This window comes from Ahaetulla prasina, chromosome 2 (genome assembly GCF_028640845.1).
Source record: "Ahaetulla prasina isolate Xishuangbanna chromosome 2, ASM2864084v1, whole genome shotgun sequence".
Taxonomy (NCBI): Eukaryota; Metazoa; Chordata; class Lepidosauria; order Squamata; family Colubridae; genus Ahaetulla; species Ahaetulla prasina.
In genome coordinates, this window is record NC_080540.1 from 131,467,161 (window position 1) to 131,494,821 (window position 27,661).

Sequence of the window (27,661 nt, forward strand, 5' to 3'; positions counted from 1 at the left end):
TAAAACTTATACATCCTGACATGTAGATAATGAAAAGGGTGTGAGTGGAATAAATTCCTTCCGACTGTCCATTGCCACCTTTGTTCAGTCATCTCACCTTCCAGAAAACTCTCTGAATTTCTCACCTTGGAAAATTTGCTGCTGTTCAGAGATCATAGTTAAGGATGCTGGAATGAGATGGCAAACTAATCAGAAGGAGTGAAGAGCCCAGAGTAAAAATAAGCAATCTTTTTTTAGCTTCCATAATGTTCTTTGGCAGGGTATGGGACACCTGGATGTTCCTGATTGCTTTATTGGAATCTCTTTCTCCCCCCGCCCCCATCTCATTCACACACACAGAGTATTTTACATTTTCAGATTGTAGTTTTGTTTGTTGCATTTTTCATTTAAAGCAAAAAAGACTGTCGTAATACAAGGGTGGGTGGGAATGAAATATTCAGAACTTGGGCCCACCACTTTGCTTCCCTCCTGCTTAGAAATTGAAGGAATCTCTATACCCAAATGAAATGTTACAGCTCTAATCCCAGGGAAAATCTGCACTGCTTGGCCAAGTTCAGCATGTTGCTGCCTTCCTTCCTGCGGTTGCGTTTTAGCTGTGTGTGCAGAGAGGGATATAACTTTCTATTAGTCTGGGTTGCCTGTAAGCCAGTACCGTCTTTTTTCCTCTCTCTCTCTCTGACTCTCGGTTCTCCTTTGGTATCTGGTATCGGCGTTTGCTGTTCAGAGTCTACTTTAGGCAGCTGATTATGTTGGTCCTGCTCCTTCATCTTCTCCGATGACTCCAATAAATAGGAGCAGTTGTAGGGCATGTAACACCAATGCAGGGGCCTGGCCCAATCTAGCTGGTCAAAGGGAAATGGCAAAAACGTAGCCATTAACTTTTTAAAATTTAATACATGTATAGGTAAATGTCTATGGAGATTCTCAGTCATCCAGGTCATGGTTGTCCCAAAGTTGCTTTTTCAAGTGGCAACTGGGCTTCCTTGGGGTTTTTTTTGTTGGGTTTTTTTAAGACATTTCGCTTCTCATCCAAGAAGCTTCTTCAGCTCTTGAATAATATATGTACATTTAATGGCATATGCAGTACCATTAAAGCTAGACTTAGATTTCTAAGGTTCATATATTTAAACACTCAATGGCTGATCTCTTGGAATACTTAATAAACCCTTAGCCTTCGTTATTCCAAAGTATTTTGCAAAATTGTCCCGTTATTATGGTTTAATTAGAATTACATGTATTTTCATGGTTATAGACAAAGTTACCTACACTTAAATACATTGGAGAATCTCCTAACCACAGCTTCCCCTTTTTAGGGCAGAATGACAACTAAATATATAAAAGCAAAATCAGTCCAATCTGTTTTTACTCAATAACAAGCAAGCAAGTTACACTGAGTCAAAGAACACACAGAGATCCTATAGGAAGGATTTCGTCTCTCCAAAGTTCAAATAGATTATCAAATTGAAGATTCCAGTCAAGGGGCCGACAGGAATTCTGAACAGTTGAGTGGTAGAGCTAGAGAAGCTGGGGGATAATTAGAGAGAGGGTGGGCACATGTATCTGGAATACAGCCATGATCTTCTGTCCTCTCCACACCCCTGTTCTTTTTATCCTCTTGTTGTTGTGGCCCGCCAGCTGCCAAATGAGCTGGCGGCAGACTCGGATGATAAGGAGATTGAGGAGGAACTTGGGCCAGTTCTGGAGTCTGGGGAAGGCTCTGATGGATGTTCTGTGTCGGACGCAGAGATAGAGCCAGGGCTGTCCAACATTTCCCAGCCACCGGAGAGGCAGCTGCCTTTGGAGGCTGATATGAATGAGGAGGAAGAACAGCTGGGGCCTGTTCCAGATGCACGTATGCGCAGAGCAGTTAGAAGAGGTGAGCAATGAAGGACAAGGAGTCAACTCGGGGAGCAAAATACACGTGGACGCTGAATGGCCCCTCCCTGGCTGGGGAATAAATAGAAGGAAAGGGGAGTAGTTGTCGTAGGAGACAACAGTTCCTATTTCTGAAGATTTTGATCATTGTGTTTGGGCCACAAAGACTGCTTGCCAGAACTTAATTTGCAGCCTTTTGGCTGGGAGCTCATGGCCTTGCAATTATTGCAAGGAACTGATAAGGTCTGTTACTGCAGTTAACTCTTTGAAGAACTATTCCCTGGACTTTTCGGTGGGTGAATGCAATTAATTCACAATAGGTAAATAAAGAGGGGCTTTTTGTGACAACCAGTCTGTTTCTTGCCTCTGCTAAGGCAGGGAACAGGGAACCCTGTTCCCTTGTTTGCCTTTATTTTGCGGCCTTTGAATATTTCTAGTTATTTCCCATCAGCTAGCAAAGATAAACCACAATATTTAGCTTTAGTTCTAAAGAGACAGTTTTATCTCCAAAAGTGTTAATGTGTGATTAAAACAATAAGCAAAGCATGCAAATTCCAAAGTACACTACTAAAAATGCTCATTTTTACAAAATTTTGTATCAATGAATGAAAAGTCTTCAAGGTTGCATCCCTCAGGTGGCACTCATAATACTGAGGATGAAAACTATGCCTTACAGGCAGTGTTGGGATTCAAATAATTTAACAACCGGTTCTCTGCCTTAATTATTTCTTCCAAAACCAGTTCACCAAACTGTTCAGAAAGTTAACAACCGGTTCTCCCGAAGTGGTGCGAACTGGCTGAATCCCACCACTGCTTACAGGTTTACTGTATTGCTAAGAGACGTGTTTCTTATTTCAAGAAAGACTTGTTATTTATGTTCCTCCTTCTAGAGTCCGGTGGGCCATCCTTCACTATCGGCAAGTCGATCTGGCTACTCTGGGCTCTGGTTTTCAACAATTCTGTTCCCATTGAAAATCCCAAAGGCACCACCAGTAAAATTATGGTCCTCATCTGGGCTTTCTTTGCTGTCATCTTCTTAGCCAGCTACACTGCAAACTTGGCAGCATTCATGATCCAGGAGCAATATATTGATACCGTCTCTGGGCTGAGCGATAGGAAGGTGAGCAATAATGATGATTTAATTAATATGATATGAAGGTGGTAACAGCATTAATGGAGTAAGTCAACAGAAAGGTCAATGGTAGCAACTTGATGCCTCCATTTGTCCTAGGATCCCTTGTTATCGGCCATGCTGCTGGGAGCTGATGAGCTCAAAGCAGTGGTGAAATGTAAAATTCGTTACTACCGGTTCTGTGGGCGTAGCTTGGTGTTAGTGGGGTAATGTGACTGGGTGGGTGTGGCCAACTTTTTTTTTACTTTTAAAATCATTTTTTCTACAACCTCTTAGGCTGAAGAGATTGTAGAAAAAATGCTTTTAAAAGCCTCTGACAATCGGGCAACTCAGCTGGGATCAACAGAGCCTTTTAAAAGCATTTTTTACCACCTCTTCTGCTGAAGAGGTGGTAAAAATGCTTTTAAAAGGCTCTGACGATCCCAGCTGAGCCGCACTATCATCAGAGGCTTTTTTTTTTTACTTTTAAAGGCATTTTTCGGCCAGAGAAAAAATGCTTTTAAAAGTAAAAAACAAAACAAAAAACCTCTGATGATCGTGTGGCTCAGCTGGGCACGGTGGCGGGCAGGGATTTTTGCTACGGGTTCTCCAAACTACCCGCTGCCATTGCTACTGGATCGGGCGATCCGGTCCAAACCGGGAGCATTTGGCTCAAAGTATGGTTTTGAGGTTTGTTGTTTAGGACATGGTTTAAGACGCTGTTGATAATCAGTGAAGGTTTGTGAAGTTGGATTTGGTTTATCTCCAGAGTCATTTTGAATAGAAGTTTAGGGCCGTGTGAGGCACAACAGTAATAATTGTTCTGCTATCTTCCTTGGGGGCTCATAGAGGATCATGCAGCCATGGGGCTGGTGAGCAGCCCTGAAGACCCTCCCCCTTCTGTTAGTTAACATTGGATTTTAATCATCTATGCCTCTTTTTATATGTTATATATCGTTTTTATATTTTAATATTTTATTTGTACACCGCCAGAGTTGCTCTTTCAGACTGATAAATAAATAAACTGATAAATGCATCAATACTACAAGAAGCACACTGGTTCCAAATAGATTTCCAGATTCAATTCAAAGTGCTTGTCATCACCATTAAAACCCTGCATGGCAGAGAGCCAGGTTATTTTTGGAATAGGTTTTTCTCCCTTGGTTTCAGCCAGGTCCATCAGGGTGGGCCTGCTCTGGAGAAGGAATGGCAGAGTCAGGCGAAGAGGTGAAAAGAGGAATCAGCCTAGAATCACTACATAGCCACAAACAAAGTCCAACCTCACTTGACTTTTGTTGATCCATATCTAACTCTAAGCAGATGCTGACAGTTCGTTGAGAAGATTTCATGCGCATGGGCTTTTAGCAATAAATCACTTAAATCAAATGTTGCATGTGGACCTGGTCTTTTGCGCCTGACAAAACTCTCTCTGAACCAACTTCCGGACCTCCGAACCTTTCATCGCGAGCTTAAAACACACTTATTCATCTGCGCGGGACTGGATTAGATTTTAAAGTTATGGGTTTTAAGGGGTTTTTATTATTTATACTATTTTTAAATTTGGCAATAGAATAAGTTTTTTAATTGTCATTTTTAATCTGTATTTATATGTATTTAAACTGCCTGTGAACCGCCCTGAGTCCTTAGGGAGATAGGGCGGTATATAAATTTGAAAAATAAATAAATAAATAAAATAAATAAATCCTATGGGACCCAGGAGACATGTTTTCTCTACTTCAGAGCCTGCCCCCTGGGACAGCCTTATTCCTGAACTTACAGATAACCAGACCCTGTTCTTAAAGGACAGAATAACCTGGTTTCCTCAGGTATTAGAGCCAAGATACTAAAGCCCAATTTATATGGCAGTGTATGAGTTGCTAATAATGTGTGAATTCCCTTGCTTTATGTTTATATTATTTCATTATTATTTAATATTTTATTATTGCACTCTATATAGTTTTACATTGGTTTTTTTTATGAACACAGTTTAATGCACTATTTGTTAGTCACTCAGGTTATTTCTTTCAGATCGATGGCCATATAAATTTTCCAAATAACATCACATAATTAAAAATGAAAAAAAGTCAAAATGCAAGACACATGGAGACCACTCAGTTGTCTTTCATGGGCATGATAATTGTCAGAACCTGAATTTATATAAGTATTTGTTATCATAGGAAACCAGTCTTTGGAAAACAGCCATGTGAAAACTCATTTCTGGCTAACAGCAAAAGTTACTAAAAAATAATAGTCTCTGTATCTATATTATAACAAAGCAATTTTCTGGGAAACCATTTTGTGCTCTTATATTTGACTTTGATATGACTGAAGATAGCAGTTTTTCTTTCTTCATTTCCTTGAATGTATCATGACTCTCTGTAAAACGTAAATGGAACATTGTGGCAATCAAAGTTATCTGCTAAAATAAAATGAATGTGTATGTAACCTCCTTTCTCAACCTGTAAAATGGAAGGTACACAAATATGCACACAGCTCTTTCTGGGCTAGACTCTAGCGCTGAATAAAATACACCAACTATTTTCTTTTGGTCTTCCTTTTCAGTTCCAAAAACCTCAAGAGCAGTACCCTCCGTTCCGATTTGGAACAGTTCCCAATGGTAGTACAGAGAGAAATATCCGGAGCAATTACCACGACATGCATTCCCACATGGTAAAATACAACCAGCGTTCGGTGGAAGATGCCCTCGTCAGCCTCAAAATGGGGTAGCTTTTCATTTCTTCATCCTCAAGATTTCCTGTGTCTAATAATATTGTTTCTAATGAGATCTGATTAGGACAAGGTCTCTAGTCCTTTTGACGTAGCACCAACATTGATTTCTAGGACTTAGTCCTTTCAGGTTGTAGTAATTACTTTGTTTCGGTGAGGAAAAATTTATATAGGCATTCCAATTTGAGTCGGCTGTATCTACAATTACTTTCAAATAGTAGGCAGATGTGTTGAGTATAATACTATATTAGAAGGGGCAGCCTATGGTAGCCTCCTCGTGTGTTAAAACGTCCTTGATGCCCGAACTTTCTATATATTGTTAATGTTTATGGCATTAACTATTATGGAACTTCTACCAGTCTTCAGCCTACAGATAGCACTTTTGCATATTCTCATGTTACAACCTTACTTAGTCCCTTCTCTATCCGAAAACGTGAACCTGTGAAGAAACAATTTGATGTCTCCAGTAGAAGAGCATATATGTAGCTTAGGGTTGAACTGTCAAGTCCTTGGTGCGCTCTGAGCTGGGTTGTCTTGCTTGCAGATATTTCATTACTAGGAAACATAATCAGTGCTAGTGAGTTGGGTCTACAGCAACTCACCATGGCCAACTCACCACAGCCAACGTACTGTGGCCAACTCACTGTGGAACAACTCACCATGGCCAACTCACCGTGGGACAAGACTTATACTAATATCAAAGAAATAGTGGAATAGAATCATGAAAGAAAGTATGCCAAAGGAGGGACAAAATGAAATGTGAATTACAAAAATTAAAATTATTTTAAAATTATTTTGCATAGTTTGCTGTGGAAAGTTAGCCACGGAGAATTGGCCGTAGTGAGTTGGCCATGGCAGTTGGCTATATCGAGTTGTCCCATTCAATTGTGACTGTGGGGTTTGCTCCCTATTTATATACAGGAGCTTGCCTATCAGTATTGGTGGGGTGGGGTGTTCTCCCTGGTAGTTCTTTGATTAGGATTTTGGTAGTACCCTGAATAGGATTAAATAAGAATCAACAAAGCAAGAATTAATTTACAATTAACTCTAGTGGGAAGCCCGACAGATAAAATATTTGATGAAAATACTAATTGGATGAAAGATATCTTGATCAGGTTTATGTACTCACCTGGCATATGGGTCATTCTTTGTATGTGAAGAATGGCTCAGTAGTCTATAGTCCAGCTGAAGTTGCAGCCTTGGCATTCTCTGATAAGTTCAAATCCAGCAGTACCTGATCTACAAGCAGGATTGTGCATGCTTTGAAAAAGATTTGGAACATGGCTTCAGACCAGGGGTGAAATTCACTTACCTTTCCTACTGGTTTGCAAATGTGCATGCGCCGTCATCCACAAATGTGCAAAGCATTCTGCGCATGCGCAGAGGCTGAAATCATTGCAGAAAAGGGACTACATGGTGTCTGCGTGGGTGGGCGGAGCCTCCTGCAGCCGCCACTACTGGTTCGCCCGAGCCAGATAGAACCAGCTGAATTTCACCCCTGCTTCAGACCTCACATGAAGACAAGTATTCATTAATGCATTCTGACTTTTACCTGGCTTTCAAGTGAGCCTGGAGAAGCATTGAGGTTGCCTTGAAATGTTGACTTGTCTGAGAAGCCTGAAAACAGATCAGATTCCCTTAAATAACAGAGACATGCTATACTGGTACAAAGTTCAAAGCATTTCTTCAGAGTCATTTTAAAAACAGGGACATTCCTATTGTCTAATACAGCTTTTCCCAACGTGGATGGAGTCCCTAGGTTCCTCCTATTGTGTTTCATAACAATTGTTCCCTAATCTGCTTTTTCTGTGTGTTTGATTCCAGAAAGCTGGATGCTTTTATCTATGATGCCGCAGTGCTCAATTACATGGCTGGCAAAGATGAGGGCTGCAAGCTGGTAACCATTGGCAGTGGGAAAGTCTTTGCCACCACTGGCTATGGCATTGCCCTCCAGAAGGACTCCAAGTGGAAGAGAACAATTGATTTAGCTCTTCTGCAATTCCTGGGAGATGGTGGGTTGTTTTCTCTGTTAGTCACACGTTGCTAGCTAATGTTTAGGAGAAATTACTGCTTCATCCTATTTGTTTTCTTCCAGGGTCACAATGATTTGCCAAGTTCAGAGTAGAGATTTTTCTTTATTATAATACAGAGGCGTAAAACAAAAACACAACAAAAAAAACCCCCAAACATAAGAACCAAAGGAAAAAGAAAATAACAAAAAGATATTATATTACATGTTCTGTAGGAAACATGCAATCCATTTTTGAAACTACCATTAAACCTTGATCAAATGCAATAATACTGATGATTTTTTTCCCATTACACTAGCCCGTTTGTAGATAAAAAGTGAGCATGTATCACAGGTTCAATATTGTAACCTTGAGGCTGCAACTATCTAACATCTAAGAATAAATGTTTTTGTTAAACATCAAGCTTGATAAACCCATTATTCTTCATATATGATAAATTCCATTTTTTATCTATATAAGTAGTCCTCCATTGAGCCCCAATTTTTTGTTGCTAAGTGAGACATTTGCTAAATGAATTTGGCACCATTTTACAACCTTTCTCATCACAGTTGTTAAGTGAATCACTGCAGTTGTTAAATTAGTAACAAGGTTGTTAAGTGAATCTTTCTTGCCAGAAGGTTGCAAAAGGTGATCGCATGACCCTGGAACACTGCAACCATCATTAAATGTGAGTCAGCTCCCAAGCGTCTGAATTTTGATCATGTGACCCATGGGGATGCTACAACGATCGTAAATGTGAAAAACAGTCATAATTCACTTTTTTCAGTGCTGTTGTAATGTTGAACAGTCACTAAATGAACTGTTGTAAGTCAAGGTCTACCTGTAATAGAAAAATATCTGCAGAATTTAAATATCTATATTGTTGTGGCATATAAAATTATGGATATTGAATAAAAATGGGAGATAGAGAGACATACCTGTAGCATATGAGTAAGCATCCTCTCAGGCCTTCCACTCAATGATTTTTCAACTTTACAACTGTATTTCCTATTTCCTTTGATAGAAACAAAGCAGGATAAAGCAGCATCTGCAAGATGGGAAGAGGCAGTGGTGAAATGTAAAATTTGTTACTACCGGTTCTGTGGGCATGGCTTGGTGGTGGTGGGGCTAATGTGACTGGATGGGCATGGCCAACTTTTTTTTTTTTTTTAACTTTTAAAAGCATTTTTTCCACAACCTCTTCGGCTGAAAAGATTTTTAAAAAATGTTTTTAAAAGGCTCCTCTGACGATCCCAGCTGAGTTGCTTGATCGTCAGAGGCTTTTGTTTTCTTTTAAAAGCTTTTTTTTTTTGCCTTTAAAAGAAAAAAATGTAAAGGCAATTTTTTTTTCCTTTAAAAGAAAAGAAAAAAAGCCTCTTACGATCAGGCAACTCAGAAAAAAAACCTCTTACGATCGGCCGAAGAGGTTGTAGAAAAAATGCTTTTAAAAGTTAAAAAAAAAACCTCTGATTATCACGCGGCTCAGCTAGGCATGCAGGGCGGCAGGGATTGTGGTTCTCTGAACCACCCGCTGCCATCGCTACCGGGTCGGGCGATCCGGTCTGAACCGGGAGCATTTAACTCCTGGGAAGAGGGCAGATATTTTCACCAGAAGACAAATGGCTACTCCCACTCTCTCGTTGATCATTTGCAAATGTGCTGTTCACATAGTTTAATGAAAAGAAGGGCTAGGGGTGACATGATAGCAGTGTTCCAATATCTTAGGGGTTGCTACAAAGAAGAGGAAGTCAAGCTATTCTCCAAAGCACCTGAGGGTAGAACAAGAAGCAATGGGTGGAAACTGATCAAGGAGAGAAGCAACCTAGAACTAAGAAGAAATTTCCTGACAGTTAGAACAATTTATCAATGGAACAACTTGCCTCCAGAAGTTATGAATGTTCCAACACTGGAAGTTTTTAAAAAGAGATTGGACAACCATTTGTCTGAAATGGTATAGGATTTCTTGCCTGAGCAGGGGGTTGGACTAAAAGGCCTCCAAGGTCCCTTCCAACTCTGTTATTCTCTTACATATAAATTAAAATTGAATTATAAGATGAAAATAAAAGTAGCTCCAAAGCTTCAGCAAAGTGAAATTCATTAAAATGGAAAGCATTTACTTCAAGTTACTTTTTTTTCTATTACAGTAACACAATAGTTATGAAAGGCATCATTAGTTCTTATTTCCTCTTTATTTCCTAATATATGGGCTAAATGTTGCCCTAGACACCAACAGCATTTTACCCATTCTGTATTTTCCTCAAAATTCTGGTGCTGAATGTTGATGACGAATTCCTTAGTCATTGGAGAAATGTTGAAAAGTTTTTGGAAAACTGTTGTCCTCTGCCCTGCAAAGATTCATATTAAATGAAGTCAAACTCCTGGCAATTCCCTGATGAGATCTTTCTCTCTCTCTTCACTTCAGCAGGAATTAAATTTTCCACTACTTCAGCAGCTTTAATAAGTGGTTGATATACTATAAGTAAGCATGCAGGCATGTGCTTAATACGCATTAGAACTGGGGAAATTTAGGAGAAGTATTTTATTAACCAGACGTAGAAGGAGAAGAAAGAGAAGAGGAAAGCAAAATAAATATTTATGCCACTTACAGAAAGTGCTGTAAGTTAAAAAACAAATTTGGGATCCCTATGCTATGTCCTGGCACACACATGGAATGTGTCTTTCTCCAAAGCAGGGGTCTCCAACCGTGACAATTTTTAGCCTGGAGGACTTCAACTCCCAGAGTTCCTCAGTCAGCAAAGCTGGCTGAGGAATTCTGGGAGTTGAAGTCCACAAGTCTTAAAGTTGCCAAGGTTGGTGACCCCTGCTCTAGAAAGAATGCAGAGAACAGTAACAAAGATGATTAGGGGCCTGGAGGCTAAAACATATAAAGAATGGTTGCTGGAATTGGCTATATCTAATTTAATGAAAAGAAGGACTAGGGATGACATGACAGCAGTTTTCTGATATCTCAGGGGTTGCCACAAAGAAGAGGGAGTCAAGCTATTCTCCAAAGCACTTGAGGGCAGGACAAGAAGCAATGGATGGAAACTAATCAAGGAGAGAAGCAACCTAGAATTACAGAGTTATTTTCTGACAGTTAGAACAATTTATCAATGGAACAACTTGCCTCCAGAAGTTGTAAATGCTTCAACACTGGAAGTTTCTAAGAAGAGATTGGATAACCATTTGTGTGAAATAGTATAGGGTTTCCTGCCTGAGCAGGGGTTTGGATTAGAAGACCTTCAAGGTCCCTTTCAACTCTGTTATTCTATTCTAACTCCTTGGAATCCGAATGGAAATCCTATTGCAGTTCCTGTTTCTAGGGTTCTCACCTGCTCACTGTGCAAACACAGTGGTAAACTAGGTATGCCTTTAGATTTAATCTCCCAGGGTTTTCTGATCTGGCAAGCAGGAGCACTGAGTGGGTATATCCTAATTATCAGCAGTGGCCTATTCAAAAAATAATAATCACTGACACCTGCTTGCCTGGATGCCATTCCTGTGAAAGAGATACCAAACTAATGTAAAGGGAGAGATAGATTTAACCAATAGACAATGCATATGCATAGAAGACTTATATATTCAGTTATGTACTTCAGCATCTGCAAGTTTTAGAGACATCTCTGGCTTAAACTATAGCTTTATTTGTTAGCAGATTAAAGGTTTCAGTATGGCAATGTGCTCCAGAAAATGTCTGCCTTGGAAGCTTATAGCGATCCCTCTTAGCTCAATTCTAATTGTCTGTCAATTTAATTGAGAGTACTACTACATTTGGTATGTTTTCAATATCTGGTTCAGATACAGAGATTTGACATCGATGCAGAGCTTCATGCATACTGCTTTTAATCTTGTGATTTAAATGAGAAACTGGCGGTCAGGATAATGAGCTGGTCACTACCCACTCATGCTGTTCCACTGATCTAAAAGGCTGCACCTGCCAGGTGCTCACGGTTGTGAACTCCATAGGAGCGAAGGAAGATGATAGCTACACCCTGGATCCCTTGAACATTTGCACTGCTTGGAAGTTAAAACTTGAAATCATAATTGTGTTTTGCCTACATCATTAGTTCAGCCACATAAATGCAGAAGTAGCAAAAACAAAAATAAACAAATATGATTCACTGTAGGAGAAGAAGCTACTACCCCATGTTTTTTTTCCACCTCGGATCTGGCCATGTTAAAATGGTCACTTTGCACAGACATTAAAAAAAACCGAATAGCAAAACCCCTTTTCAGAACAAGACAATCCTTTTTTTATTCTTTTCTGTGAAATTTGTGCACCCCAAACATCTCCCCTCCCCAGAAATGTTAAGAGTTGGCCCACGAAGGGGATGTTGTTTAATGTCAGATGGATTCTTTAGCTAAAAGCATTCCCTCTTCTACCCTTTGTCTATTTGTGTGTCGTTTTGCAGGTGAAACCCAAAAACTGGAGACTGTGTGGTTGTCTGGTATCTGCCAAAATGAAAAGAATGAAGTGATGAGCAGTAAGCTAGACATTGATAACATGGCGGGGGTCTTTTATATGCTGCTGGTGGCAATGGGGCTGAGCCTGCTTGTCTTTGCTTGGGAACACCTAGTGTTTTGGAAGTTGCGGCATTCCGTGCCAAAGTCCCACAAACTTGATTTCCTTCTAGCTATAAGCAGGGTAAGTAATGTTCCTGCACAGGCAGTTTGTTTATTTATCATATTTTTATTGCATTTTTCTGTTGCCCAAATTCCCAAATGATCTCGCATAGCGGGATCACATGATGCCAGGACACTGCAAACATGATAAATGCATTCTAATTGCCAAGCATCCAAATTCTGAACTTGTGACCCTAGGGATTCTGCAACAGTCATAAGTGTGAAACATGGTCATAAGTCACTTTTTCAGTGCCATTGTAACTTCGAACGGTCCCTGAATGAATGGTTGTAAGTTGATATGTACTACCTGTATATAATAATAAACCCAAATAAAGATTGGCAAAGATAACAAGAGCTGGGTAGGGATGGAAAAAGAAACAAACCCACACTATTCAAGGAGATTTCATTCAGCCTTGCCAAAGGTCTGTGAAAAGCAGCAGATCTTCAAAGCGTGAGTAGAATGGAGGCTGACCAGCTCTTGGTGTGGATGGAAGTGTGGGCCTTGAAACCAGAAGATTGATTGTTCTAGTCTTCTGTTAAGATGAGAATCAGCTCCGTAAACTTTGAGCCATTTACGCTCTCTCAATCTGACCCATCTCACAGGGTGGGTTGTTGTAGGGAAAATAGGAGGCGGGAAGCAACATAATGCAAGCGGCCTTGAGTTGCACAAACAGAAGTGGGATACAAATCTGATGAACATACTAATCATTATCAAAATCCTTCTTCCATTCCCCCAGGAAATGCTCTTTATTTTTAGGGCTATTCTTTTGTATAAATATTCATTAAAAAAAGAGCAATTTAAATTATTAATTCATTCATTAGATTTGTGTTCCACCTACTGTTCAGTGTGCTCCTTTCTCCACAACAACTGTTCTGAGGCTGAGCTCCACAAACTGCACTAAGCAGTAATATATGGATTCAGCTGCTGTGATTTATGAAACATGACTTATAGTTCAACACTTTGGGTGGACTCCACCAGCTGTGGTTCATCTGGTAAACCATGACTAAAGATATGGCTTAGCCTGAGGTGTAAACCCATCCTGAGAGATAGATTAAGTTGGAAAAGAGCAATTTCTCCAGGGCGCCAGTTCCCAATTCAACAGCCTCATCACCTCACTGCATGCTGTTTTCTTGATTTTAGGGGTAACATCACCTTACAGAGAATAAGTTCTACGCTAAAATTGACTCTACAAATTAACTATCTATATTTTTAGGGTGCTTTTCATTTTCTTTTTTTTAACATTTATAATAATATAGTAAGGGCTTTACAATTTATACTTATATAAATTATAATTTTGTAACATAAAATCAACTTGGTGTAATCTGCTTAGTATCTTAGTATCTACCCATTTCTAGATACTATCTTTTTTGAAAATACATTTTTCTTTTAAATGAAAATAAAACAAGTATGAAGATAAGAAACAGAATTTAAAAATTGGTTCTACACAACAGGATATCTAGCAAAACATTAGTAGCATCATCAATGTGTTCAAATGCTCTAGGCTCTGAGTTGCCAAGACATTCATTCAAAAAGCAATTTTGTGACTCTTGCTAAGGGGAGTATACATGACACTCTTTCTCTCTTTAAAGGGAAATTAATTTTTTACTTCCCATATTTTGGTTAAAATAGTCTCAAATCATTGTGTGTGCAAGAGATAGGAGATTTGTTATTTTCTAGATGCAAAATTCCCCCCCGTTTTGGGTCTCCAGAGAGAGCCACAACAAAGGAGGTGATACCCTCTTTCCCCAAAAATAAGACCCAACCAGAAAATAAGCCCTAGCATGATTTTTCAGGATGCTGTTATTATAAGCCCTACCCCAAAAATAAGCCCCAGTTAATATCGTCAGCAGCGTTTAGTGCTGTATTTCCCCCAAAATAAGACCTAACCAGAACATAAGCCATAATGCAACTTTTGGAGCAAAAATTAATATAAGACCCCATTTTATTTTGGGGGAAACATAGTACTTGAATGTCAGTTTATGGACTAAGGGCTTAAATTGATGGGCTATGTTTTCAATAGGCTGTTTGGATTGGAAATTGTGATCAAAGCCTCACCCCAAAAATCCTTTGGAGCAGAACTGGTTGGGAATTATGGGATAAATATGTGGCAAGATAGTAACAAATTTAATGCAGTAAATAATTTAATAATAAATAATAATAAATTTGTTTTTCTCTCAGTTCCTTTGTCAAGTTTGCAGCTTTAGGTCTGTCTAGTCAAAGTGCTGCCATAAATCAATTAAACCCAGCTTCAGCTAACTGATGCATAAGGAACAATCTTATTTGTTATTCAATCATTTGTCGTCGTCCCTTCCACATAAGGCCGCCTGCTCTCTCTAGGTGTTTTAAATCTTATTAAACTTGTGACAGCCTAAATGCATAGTAAGAGTTCTCATGAAACTGTGTGAATAATAATAGTCTGATTCCAAACAACTCAGTAATTCTAGTAGGTAGGAAGATACTTCGGCTGTCTTCACTCATAACAACATGTGTAGAGGTGAAGAGCTGCAAATTATGAGTGTTTTAGGCAATACAATCTTTATACAAACTAAAATGATTGCCAGTTCAGACGATGCAATAAAATCTGGAAGTTGATTATGAGAATTATTCCTGTGCATATAAGACTTAAGGATTTGCACTGCTCATAACTTGTCATAATTTTAAGTACGACATTTTCCATCCAATATCTCAACTATGGTTACACTGGTTTTCAAACTTGCCCCACGCAGAGCATGCTGGTATTTGGGCAAGTCCCCAAAAACTTATTCTAAACTGCTTTTGGAGAGTTTTCAACTTTACTAATAATCCCATTCTAACAAACATCCCTGGTATAGATTCATGAGGTGGGGTGTGCTGTCAGGATTTCTAAAAACAAATTAGAAAGGTGCCACTAATATTAATTTGTGTGAAGTGTATTTGAAAATAAAGTAATTAGAAAACAGCTTCCACAATTACTAAGAAAGAAAACAATCATGCTTATTGAACAAGAATTTATTTGCCTGTTGAGTTCTATTACATTTATATTGCGTATACATTTTCAAGTCCTTTTGTCTTTTCCATTATAAACACCTTAGCTAAGCAATAAAAGCACAATAAAAATACTTATGTTTCAAGTCATGCGTAAATAGAAGCAAGACAGAAAATAACTATTTATACAATTTGAGTTTTAACCTATTAAAACATTCATTTCCTTTTGTTGTTAAATGCTTTAAATGCCTAAATTAAAGTCATGTATTTGAGAAACATTTTCTGAATTCTAGTTACATGAAATTTCTTAACCAGCCACTAGATTCATTGCATCTCAAACAATCATTATTAGGGTCCTCAAGGAATATTTTACAAAATTTAATTAAGCAGCAAACACTTTAAAATACAGAATGAAGACAGTTATGAAGCTAACAACTTGAACATACGATTCCATACTGAGATAAAAAGAAGATAGCTTCATTATACTACAACATCTGCCTGAATGAGCAGCTCATTGTAGAAGAGGGAGCAGTTCTTTCCAATCACTATTTAGTGAGCTATTGGATCTTCATTGTGGAATCAAGATTTTCTACATAAGACCAACAATTGAAAAGAAATTTTAAAAAAGTTCTGTTCAATCTTCCCTAACTAATTTTAGTAGAAAATTCTCTCTCTGAATCTTCCTATTTCAAGGGTGAAGAATCTGTATATAGGTTTATATGATTTTTGCATTTAGTTTTGCTCAGATAAAGGAAATTATTCAATATTTATGGGTTCTCTCTGCCAAAAAAATGGTAATTTAGTATCGCCATGGGTCATTCCTTCTCAAGACAATTTGTCATTCTTTTTTTTTTGTTTCATCTTGTATTCCCAGGGTATTTACAGCTGTTTTAATGGAGTCCAGAACCTGGAGAGTCCTGTTCGTGTTTACAAACCAGATGTCACTGCTAACTCTGCTCAAGCCAATGTGCTTAAGATGCTGCAGGCAGCCAAGAATATGGTATCAACAGCCAGTGTTGGGAACTCACTGGAAAATGCTACACGCACTATAGAGAACTGGTCTAGTAGGAGTGAAAACTTCCAAACAACTTTCTCCTTAAGGACTCCTCAATTTGTGATTCAAAACACTAGTGGGTCAAACAGGCCAGCTCCTTCCTCCAACACTACAACAACTGAGAAGCTTGGGAGGAACCTTCCACCCTTGCTTCTGGCACCTCAGCAAACTGTGGGACCAGCCAATGAAAGCTGTGGAGAGACAATTGAGCACTCAGCGATACTCCATCCACTCAAATTACAAGGCAACTGCTCTGAAGATAAGATTATTCCAGGTTTTGCTGTGTACCACTCTCCACAGTATTTGGTAACCACATCTCAGGCTAACCTCAGAAAACACATTGGAAGTTCTCTTACTGATGCTCCTCATTCCCCAATCAGGGCTCTTCAGGAACTTTCTCCACATAATCATAAGCTCCCTGTGTCCAGAGGCCATGGGAAACAAAAATTCCACCAGAATGATCACCTGTATAAAGAAGGTGAGCATAGCAGTGCAACCCAGGAGTCAAGGCTAGCTTTCTCTTCTGAAACGAAAAAGAATTTGGAAACTCACTACTTGCCTCATCCCTGCATATATAATTCCTTCCCAAAGGACAACAGAACTTGTAGACCTTTTGCACATAAAGAATACGACCCGCTAGAGCTGGGGAGAGAAAAGGAGACCTATACAGCTAGCCTTTCAAGATCAACTTTGGAACAGCATGAACAGTTCCATTCTCTAGGCATCTGGAAGCATCCACCAAAGTGTTCCAGTTCCAGGGATGTCCTGGACTTCTTTCCCAAAGCTAGCTTGATCCCCAAAGCAAGACTGCTGCCTGGGATCCATCATGGAGTCCACCACCATTCTCCTGATGCCCTTAGGCCAAGCAATGCGTGCAATAGGAAATGTATGCAGGCCGACGGTATCAGTTGGAAGGAGAAACAGCTGCTACATTCACAATCTATGCGGCTTCCATCCTATCGAGAGGCCTGTCTACAGAACATCTCAGGCATACACAGGGCTTCTTCAGCTGTAGTGCAGAAGCAATATGCTTATGTGAACTCATACCCAAATTTACCTATTTATTGGAGAAGTTTTCATCCAGGCTCTTCTCACCTATGTGAACAATCCAGTGCCTCCCAGCACTGCTTCAGTCAGGCATCCTGGCCCTCGTGCAGCAGGGATTTCTTAGTCCATGAGGATGGACAGAGGGCGACATACTTTGATAGCACACAGAGAGACTGCAGAAATCAGAGCAGGGTTTATCCAACGTTTATTCAGATGGCCAACACTGAGAGGGGAAATACGTCGACAACCCCAAGGATGCACAGCCCTTGTGCAACAAGATCATGGAGGCGCATATCTAGCCTAGAATCTGAAGTCTGATCATGGAAAAAAGGCGGGGGTGGGGTGGGGAGAGGGTGACGCTAAGAGTGCCGGCGCTTAATGCGTAACTTATCATTCTCATGCACAAGAAACCACTTCTGTGGGGGCACTCTAGAAACAGACTCGTATGGGCAAATGACAAACCGTCTTGAACTATCGATCTCCTTCTCCCTGTGATACCGGTACTAAGAAAAAGTCACAGTCTCCTCTGTACACACAAGAGCGAGTGACCTTTCTCTTTTATCTCCTGCTGGAATTAAGATCAAAGCAACACTCAAAGCCCAGTCGAAGGCACTTTAAGGACTGCATTCCAAAGTCTTCCATTGCTGAGCACTGGAGCACTCATTTCATGCAAAAGGCTCCTGATGGCAATTCACAGCATGCAGCCTCTGTGTGGATAGCTTAAGCCGCATCGATTCCAGTGTCAAACATCTACATCGCAGTGCCAGCTATTTTTCAGAGCATGCTGTCCGTAACACAGCTGGAAATGGGCCGACAGCATCCTAATAAAAATTAGGACTATCTTGTTTACCCCTATGCACTGATCTAAATGGAACTATATAAATGATTAACGGGCAAATACTATATTTTTAGTGTTTTACATTACCCTCTGATTCTTCCTAAAGAGCCTCAAATGCCATGTGTTAAAATGTATTAACTTCCCTTTTCTTTTTCTCATGTAGCTTTTGGCTGCATTGGCAAGTCTTGTCTTTTACACTATCCCTAAAACAGTAAAAAGGCTTTCTTGTCCTTTTAAAAGTACAGCATTATATAAAAGACATATTTAAAAACAATAGCTGCTATTGCCACATCAAATTTGAACTGCTGAGCAAATACAGGTGACAGGAAAGTATTCATGAGAATGTTATTGTCTCATTATGCAGACTAATTTTCCAGAATCATTCAGGTGTCTTTCATACTCCCAGAGCATGACCAAAAATTCAAATTCAGGCAGAAATATTTGTCTATATCAAGAAGGCATCAGAAGAAGCAGCTGTGTAGCTTTCCAGCTTTGGATAAGATATTTGTAGCAGTCTAATGAAGGCTCCCGTGTTTAGAAGGGATCAACCAGAGAGGCATTCAGTGGCCCTGTTGACTGTCTTTAAAAACAGTTTATGTTAACAGCAAATGCAGACTGGTTTATTGGTTTGCAAATGAAAGGAGATCGCCAACATACAAGCTTTCTATATATTTGGAGAATTCCAGAAACACGCTGAAGCTTATAGCTATAAATTAAAAGGCAAAGATTTGGGAGCCAAGAAGAACTCCAGAACTAATGGGATGCTGATGATAGATAGTTGAGCCTAGAGAAAAACAAGCAAAGAAACAATTGGTAGCTATTTCACTCACGTTGTCTGCGGACAGAATTGCAAAAAGGAATGTTATTTTTTGCTACTATTTTTTGCTTAGAGATGGGAAGACATGTATCCCTTATATCCTTGTCCCTGCAGGTAAGCTGCCCTTGTCCCTTCCATGAGAGGCTTGCCCCAGGTGCTTGCTTGCTGAAACTATGCAGGAAGAGGCACCCATCGCATGCACATTCTGCTGGCTCTTTATCAGATGGGCATATGCCACTCAGAGCAGACAGTCTTGCAGATAGCCAGCCTGAAACAAAATAGGGCTTTGCAGAAAATAATCCACACCTTAAATTGTCCCAAAGGTGCCTTTCCGAAAGGCAACTGGACTTTGTTTTTCCTTTGTTTGAAAAACCAAGTCCAGCTGCCTTTTGAAAAAGCACCTTTGAGACAACCATGACTTGGGTGACTGAGAATCTCCATAGACATTTAGCACCTTAAATTCCACTCAGAAGCTGTCTGGCAGTTCTGCAATAGTGGTGTTGCCAATTGTTACATGACTAAAGCAGGCTTCACTTGTTATTCTGTGCAGCTGGATTTTGAATTGGCTGTAGCTCCCAATTGGCCCTCAAAGGCAGCCCCATATAGAGCGAATTCCATTCGTTATGAAGAGACAAGAGCATGAATTACCATAGTAAAACCTCTTCTTCCATGAAAGGCCACAACTAATGTACCAGCTGAAGCTGGAAAAGGACTCTTCTGCCGTGACTTCCATTGTTATTACAGCAGGAAGCACAGGAGAAGCTCCAGGTTGCAAACTTGCTCTCCACAAGGGGAGTACTGCTTTGTTCTAGGGTCAGTTGGATTTTCTTTTTCTGGACTTGGAAGACTTTAATTCAACAGTGATTCCATTTGGCTGGGATAAGCCCAAGCTGTTTCTTTCCCCATCCAATTTTTAACAGTTTATAGGCACCAGATCAGGCCTTAGCATTGCCTATTTGGATCCAGGTATAGGTATGCAACTTGGATTATCATCAGCCTATTAAAGATGCCTCACCTATGCCAGTAGGGGACCTCCCCTAGAAAATTTGGTTAGACCTTAAATAATAAGAGGGGCCGAGTGCCTCACCTGGTCTGGAAGGAAGAGAACTATTGCCCTATACATTGTAAGCCGCCCTGAGTCTTCGGAGAAGGGCGGGGTATAAATGTAAACAAAAAAAACAAAAACAAAAAAAAAAAAAACTATTATAACAACTGTTGCGAGGTCTGGCAGGACCAGAAACTTTATCCTCTTCCCGTCCAAGTCCTGCCCCAGGTTATCTACAAGAAGGACCAATGCATTTCATTTTCATTTTCCCTTCTCACCATTGTGAACGTAACCTCCACTGAGAAATTCTTGATGAAAAAATTAGGAAATGGACAGTAACTAACTCAACGCTCATGTTTTCGTTTGGCTTCTCTTATGTAAGCATTGTTGACCATAAAGCCATCCACTAAAACATTGCATTAAAATAATATTCTATTCTGAGCAATACAACGACAGCAAAGAGCTGTGTTGAGTCTTCAAAATTTATTGTCATTGAAGTTGCTAGATTTCTTTTTTTTCTCCCTCCAGGTGAATCCTGTTTCTCAATGGCAAATATTTTGCTTGCAAACCCCTGGGAGTTTATGGCCATGGCTAAAGCACAGGATTTGATATCTATGTTTGTGGGTAGATCTTGGGGACATAGGAAATAATCTATGTCCTTCATGCATAATCAATCTTCAGTCTTCTCTACTAATATTCTGGGAAATATTTCTAACAAATGAAGAAAAAACTGTTTACCCTTCATACTTCATAAACTGTGAAAATTACACTGAGATCTGCAGTGCTGACTCTTTTTTTTTCCTTTCAAGGCACTTTAAACATAACACCAGCTGTACTGACACTTCCCGCAACCCCAATCCCCACCAAGGGCAATACATTTATTATTATCAATTAAAATATAAAAGAATATGCAATAGGGGGCAGGGTTTTATAAGGCATGGGATATGCAGCTGGGTACCATACATCATTTGTGCTGCTTTAGAAAAGAGAAAATACATTTTTTAAAAAAATTCTGAAGAGGATAACTTGCTGTGTGTCTGTGTCTTCGAGTCAGTTTTACAAATCTTGGTGACTAGCTTAACTAGTCCCTGAAGTTTTCTTGGCAAAGTTTTTCAGAAGTGGTTTGCCATTACCTCCTTCCTAGGGCTGAGAGAAAGTGACCAGTGGTCACCAAGCTGGTTTTATGTCCAAGGTGGGACTCGATCTCACCATCTCCCAGTAGCCTGATGCCTTTGCCCAGAGGTGGGGAACGATGGCCAGGAATTCTGGGAGTTGAAGTTCACAAGGCATAAAAGGGCCATCATTCCGCACCCATGCCTTAGCCACAGTGGTGAAATGTAAAATTTGTTACTACCGGTTCTGTGGGCGTGGCTTGGTGGGGGGTAATGTGACTGGGTGGGCATGGCCAACTTTTTTTTTTTTTACTTTTAAAAGCATTTTTTCTATAACCTCTTCGGCCGAAGAGGTTGTAAAAAAATGCTTTTAAAAGGCTCTGGCGATCCCAGCTGAGCCACACGATCATCAGAGGCTTTTTTTTTTACATTTAAAAGCATTTTTTCGGCCAAAGAAAAAATGCTTTTAAAAGTAAAGAAAAAACCCTCCGATCGCGCAGCTCGTCTGGGCATGGAGGGGAGCAGAGATTTTGGCTACCAATTCTCCGAACCACCCGCCACCATCGCTACCGGATCAGGTGATCCGGTCCGAACCGGGAGCATTTCAGCCCTGTTTAGCCAGTACACCAAACTGGCTTTCACCTATCCCTTTACAAGGGAGCAATTGTTACTGAAGCCTGATTTATTATAATTTTCAAAATGTAGAGAATGAGACAAAGTGGTAACTGCCTGCCCTGGCCCATGCAGTGTTCTTGGCAAGATTGTTCAGAAGTGGTTTGCCATTGCCTCCTTTCTAGGCTGAGAAAAAGTGACTGGCCCCAAGGTCACCCAGTTGGCTTTGTGCCTTAAGGCTGTAGGCAGAGTTTCCTGGTTTCTAGCCTGATGTCTTAACTGCTGACTAAACTAGCTCTCAGTAGTGTTGCTCCTGGAATATATTTTACCTCAGCTTCCCCCTGCCTGGTTGAACATATTCAGAGTTAACCTGACAGCATGAACGTTCAGGCTTTCAACAGAAATTAGAAAGAAAAGAAATGTTTCAGTATTTTAGCTTCAGTATGTTGCTGGAGGTAGGGGAGTGGAGAAGGACCTTTGATATTTTTGTCTCTTCATTTCCACAAAGCTTGTTTTTTTGTGTTTCACTCACTTTGCCTCATTATAATCCCAGCAGGATCAAAAATGTCTCAAGGAAAGATCACCTCCTTGCTAATTTTTCACTAATGTCACTTGCTAGCTAGGGGGTCATTTGACTTCAGTGATGGAGTTGCCCTTTTTCCAGATGGAATCTGTGGGGGCCGGGAGTGCCCAAGCAGCCTGCAAAATACCTGAGACAAAACAACTTAGCAGCACAACTGGACCGAAAAGGGGCCTGGGAGTTCTTGCTTTCCCTGCCGGTAGAGGAGAATCATTTCTCCTATGCCAATTTTTCTTTTTATAGAGGGTTAGTGTAGACATTGGTGGCTCTCCAGTTTTTGCTGGATAACCGACTCTTGTCTGCCTGTGCAGATGGGCAGTACACAGCCCATCCTGAAGTTGTTACAGTTAAATTTGTCAGCAAAAGGGGCTGTTTTTATTTCACAAAAAGGGAGAACAGAAATAGATTGTAACAGTAACAGTAACAGAGTTGGAAGGGACCTTGGAGGTCATCAAGTCCAACCCGCTGCTCATGCAGGAGACCTGTAATAGAGATTCGAACTGCCAAACTGCCAACCTTTCTGATCGACAAACTCAGATACTATAAGGAAAATGAATACATTTCTCTCTCTCCCTCTTTCTCCCTCTCTCCTATCCCACAATGATGAGCCATGGTGACAGAGTGGTTAGAATGCAGTACTGCAGACTGACTCTGCTCACAGCAAGGACATTGATCCTGACCAGCTCAAGGTTGACTCAGCCTTCCATCCTTCTGAGGTTGGTAAAATGAGTACCCAGATTGTTGGGAGAAATACGCTGACCGCAGATCTCTTAAGAGGGGACTGTAAAGTACTATGAAGCGGTATAGAAGTCTAAGTGCTATTGCTATGTGCTATCTTTGTGTCAGGAACACTCCCCCACCCACCCCTTCTCCATCTGATCTTTGGAAGCCTTCACAAATCACAAAAGTGTTGTTTCCAAACTAAACACAATTGTCTGACTCTTTTTCAGAGTAATGTTTGCAAATGAGTCATCCAGTTGACTTAAAAACGAAAACAAGAAAGCAAATATGACAGTGCCTGGTCCTTTGTTCCATTGCGTTTGAAACTTTTTAAAGGCATAATCCACCTTAAAGCTCAGCATTAGGTGGTTTGCATGCTGGCTTGGTTTCAGGGTAACTTTTTCACATTGAGAAGGAGGATGACTTCCTAGACAGTGAGCAATGTGCCCACAGTTGCTGTCTCTGTCCCATCTGGTGACTCGATGACATCATCCAAAAGAGCAGCGCCAATTTTCCCAGCCTTTTTTTAAAAAGCGCTTTTAAGAATGGGAGCAAATTGAAAGCAGGGTACCCCTGACAGCTCAACTGCCTCCTTTTCACCCTCCTCCTAAAACTGGCCTGCTAAAATCTGGCATTCAAATGATCATCACAAGGATATGGAACTAGTCTGGGGAGGTTTGAAGGATGGGCAGAGAACATTTGGCCTCCCAGGGGTCAAGTCTCCTGTTCTAGTTGTGTGCAATGATTTTGCCCCCAAATTAATCATTTTGACACCCTAGCTCAGCGGTGAGATCTTGGGGGCTGGTGTTCTCCTCTGTAAGAAGACATGCTGTGACCACGTCTTGGAGCTTCTCACTAATAGCAAGCAGGGATGCTTATTCTATACACAAAACACTTGATGGCAAGAGCAGTACAGAGGGGGTATTCAGCCAGTTTGGATAGGTTTGGGCGAACTGGTAGCTGCGCCTGCAGGAGGGCCCGCCACCCCGCCCCGGCATAATGCCGTTCTATTGAGCCACGTTTTTGAGACCGGGCGCATGTGCGGAAGGCATGCACACGAGCAAAATGCATGCCTGGAAGGCCGGGTGCATGCACAAAAGGCACGCACGAGAAGCAAGCATGTGCGCGGGGCGAACCAGTGGTAAGAATATTGGAAACCCACTACTTGAGCAGTACTATTATTAATCTAATTTGAGCAGAAAAAATAGGAAAAACCTACCTCTGCTCCAACACACTTTCCATCCCCCAAAATGCATTTCTTTGTGCATGTCTGTTTAACTGAGTTTGATTCTCGACACAAATCCTTGTACAGATCCCTGTAGTTGCCTCGGCAAAGTTTCTCAAAAGTGATTTGCCATTGCCTTCTTTCTACGGCTGAGAGGAAGTGACTGGCTCATGGTCACCCAGCTGGCTTTGTGCCCAAGATGAGACTAGAACTCACCATCTCCCAGTTTCTAGCCTGATGCTTTAGTCAATACACCACACATGCTCTCACCTATCCCTTTACGAGGGAGCGATTGTTACTGAAGCATGATTTATTACTTATTTTTGAAATGTATAACCGATCAGTGAAACATCTCATATTACAAAATATGAGATGGCAATCTGTTCTTCACAACAGCTTACTAGAATTCCTTGTATATACACAGAGTGTAAAATGTGTGCATGGTGTACGTTTTATTAAGCAAGGTGATTTGTCTGGAATCAGAGTTGGAAGGGATCTCAGAGGTTATCAAGTCCAAGGCTAGATCTGCTAAACCATTTTGGACAAAAGGTGATCCAGCCTCTGCTGGAAGGCATCTGCTGAAGGAGGAATAGATCACTTTGCAAGACATCTCATTCAATTGGTTCGCAGCACTTATGGTGCAAAAATATGCCTAATCTAAATCTACTTTTCTATCGTTTGAACACAGCAGTTTTGGTCCTGACCTCTGGGGTGACAAAGAACAAATCTTCCTCAACATGACAGTCTTTCAGAGATTTGAAGACTACAATACTGTTGCAATTCTCCTCAGTCTTCGGTTCTGCAGCTAAATAGACCCAGTTCCTTTTTAAAAAATCTCATAGGAGTTAGTTTCTTCCAGTTTGTAATTTTCTGAACGGGACACAGTACAATCTTCCTAACAGAGTCTGATCAAGCTAGAGGGGGTTGGATTAGTTACTTCTTGTGATCTGGACTACATTAATACAACTCTATATAGCACATGCCTCTTTGGCCCCTGCCGCCATATGTTTAATTCATGATATATTAGAACAACCTACAGTAGTTTGTTTTCAGATACACTACCGCCAAACCAGGTCTCCTCTATCCTATATAATTTATTTTTCTTCCCAGATTATATATTTCATCTTGTCTGTTTCAGGTCATTGTTCAAGCCTGGCTAGATATTTTTGAATCTTCTCTTTTATTTTTCAAACTTGTTTTCTGCCTTCTGCAAATTTGATAATCTGACTTCATAGCTCCACTCTGTAGAACCGGTCAAGGTTTAATCAATGCAACCTTTAGCGTTTACTTTAAATGCAAAAGCTCTGGCAGAGAATCGGTACTGCTCAAAGGAGGAATGAACAACCTGTTGTACTTCCAGATATTCAGTTCAACTCTCACTAGGTCCAGCAAAACTGGATGTTATAGTGTTGTGGTGTTTGGAGATTATTTGTTCACTCTCTGTGGAAAATATTGTGGTTGGTGTCCAAAGGAAAGCAACCTAGAATCCTCTTAACCATCTCCATCCTTTTCCTCTACACCATTGTTTCTCCTCTTTAGCAGTTTGTAGATGTGTGGATTTCAACTGTATGTATTCCCCAACCAGATGGAGTTGAAGTCCATAGTTCTTCAAGCTGCTGAGGTTGAGAAACACTACTCTACACTAATTTGTCATGAACCTTAGACATGTATTATAAATACATTTATATGCCACCCATTTCACTATCAGAATGACTCTTCTATAACCATCTCATTCACTGACCAGACCAAGGAGGATTCATCAGTCAATGATGTTGGCATTCCGGCAGATGATACACATTAAGCAATAAAAAGAAAATCAAATTGATAACATTCAGTATACAACAAAATGCCACCCTTGTAATAAAAATCTTTAGCATTACGAGATAAAAATGACAGAGATCTGAATAATAATGCCAATATTTTTATTGAAATATTTTTTTCATTTTTTTCTAAAGATCACGGTGCTCCAATTCAATATAGTGTAAATGTCAGTAATAAAGCAATACTTTCTAAGAACCTAGAGGTAATTTGTAGACAAAGGGCAATCTGCATGATACACCTTTTGAAAACAAACCACATGGGGTTTTCAGTTGGAAAGAAACCCCACTTTAAGTGATATTCAAACACTCAATGAGGAGCAGGGCAATTATTCTCCGAGAGTTGTAATCTTTTTGTTAAGCCCATAGTGCAGATTGAAAGACTTCTCAGAATTTCTCTGATACCCCCTACCATGGGACAAGAATTTAGTGGCTTTTATCGGTACCATCTATTTTCCTGCAGACCCCTCACCTGGTGTTCATCCCCCTAATACAATGTAGTGGTGGGAGGAGTGGAAATTCTCTCAATCTGTGCTGCCTTTCTGGCACTTATAAGGTGTTCCAGGGATACCTCCATATGATGCTGATGTAACAATGAAAGTTTATACTTGGTTAAATGATGTGAGATTTTATATGAATAGCATATTAGAAAATTATAAATAAAATTTCTTCCCGCCCAGCCTAGAGAATAGAATGCAAGTGGAAGCACATATGCAATATCCTAATCTGTGCAGAGAAATAAGAAGATATACAAATGTTAAGTAGTAAAACACACACACATCCAAATACCAAGAATCTTAATGCAAGATCCAATTTGACTTCTGTCTGTCGTTATAGAAACAATGATTTTCTGAAGCAAAAGTTCATTATTCCACAGTCTTCCTACAGAATGGTGTGTGTGGGTGTGTGGGTGTGTGTCGGGGTTCATTTTTAACCTGGCTGACCTCCCAAATGATGATCTCCTACTCTTGTTCAGCCTCTCTCTAGGGCTCTCTCCTCACTTTGAATTATTCTTTAAAAACCTAAGCCTTTAGCAGATGAGAATGAGAATTTCAATGAGAAGCGAAATATTTTCAAAGAAAAAAGCAAAGTCAAATTGCCTTTTGAGAAAAAAAACACATTTGGGACTCTCAGCTATTAGAACTGTGGCAATCATGCCAACCTATTTTTCTTTTAACTCAAGGACTGGAGGAATATAGCCATGCAGATGAACTCATAATAAAACCTAAGCCAGTGCAGTCCAAGTTCAAACAATGATAGTTCTTTCCAATTGGCAAAATAATGAAGAGCAAGCTATTAGAGATCTCAAATAATCAAATTAACCTGAGCATCAAAGGGAGAGATTCCTGCCCTGGAAACTGAACCATATCCATCCATGTGTAGCTGATTGGCTTCATTAAACAGTTTAGCTCTTCCAAACACTCAGCTCAACAGCCAGAAGAGTAGCAGAATGACCACCAACTAGCAGTCAGAAGACATGATGA

At 40.2% G+C, this 27,661-nt stretch overlaps 1 protein-coding gene across 1 annotated transcript in view; it reads left to right on the top strand.

Annotated features, from left to right (window-relative positions):
* Positions 1-18,075, top strand: part of GRIN2C (glutamate ionotropic receptor NMDA type subunit 2C) — a 73,433-nt gene extending 55,358 nt beyond the window's left edge. The window contains exons 8-12 of the mRNA XM_058173116.1: positions 2,766-2,995; positions 5,549-5,709; positions 7,538-7,725; positions 12,135-12,367; positions 16,185-18,075. Coding sequence (XP_058029099.1) covers positions 2,766-2,995; positions 5,549-5,709; positions 7,538-7,725; positions 12,135-12,367; positions 16,185-17,729 — 2,357 coding nt within the window. The 3' untranslated portion in view covers positions 17,730-18,075. The remainder of the gene's footprint in view (positions 1-2,765; positions 2,996-5,548; positions 5,710-7,537; positions 7,726-12,134; positions 12,368-16,184) is intronic.
* Positions 18,076-27,661: the final 9,586 nt, after the last annotated feature.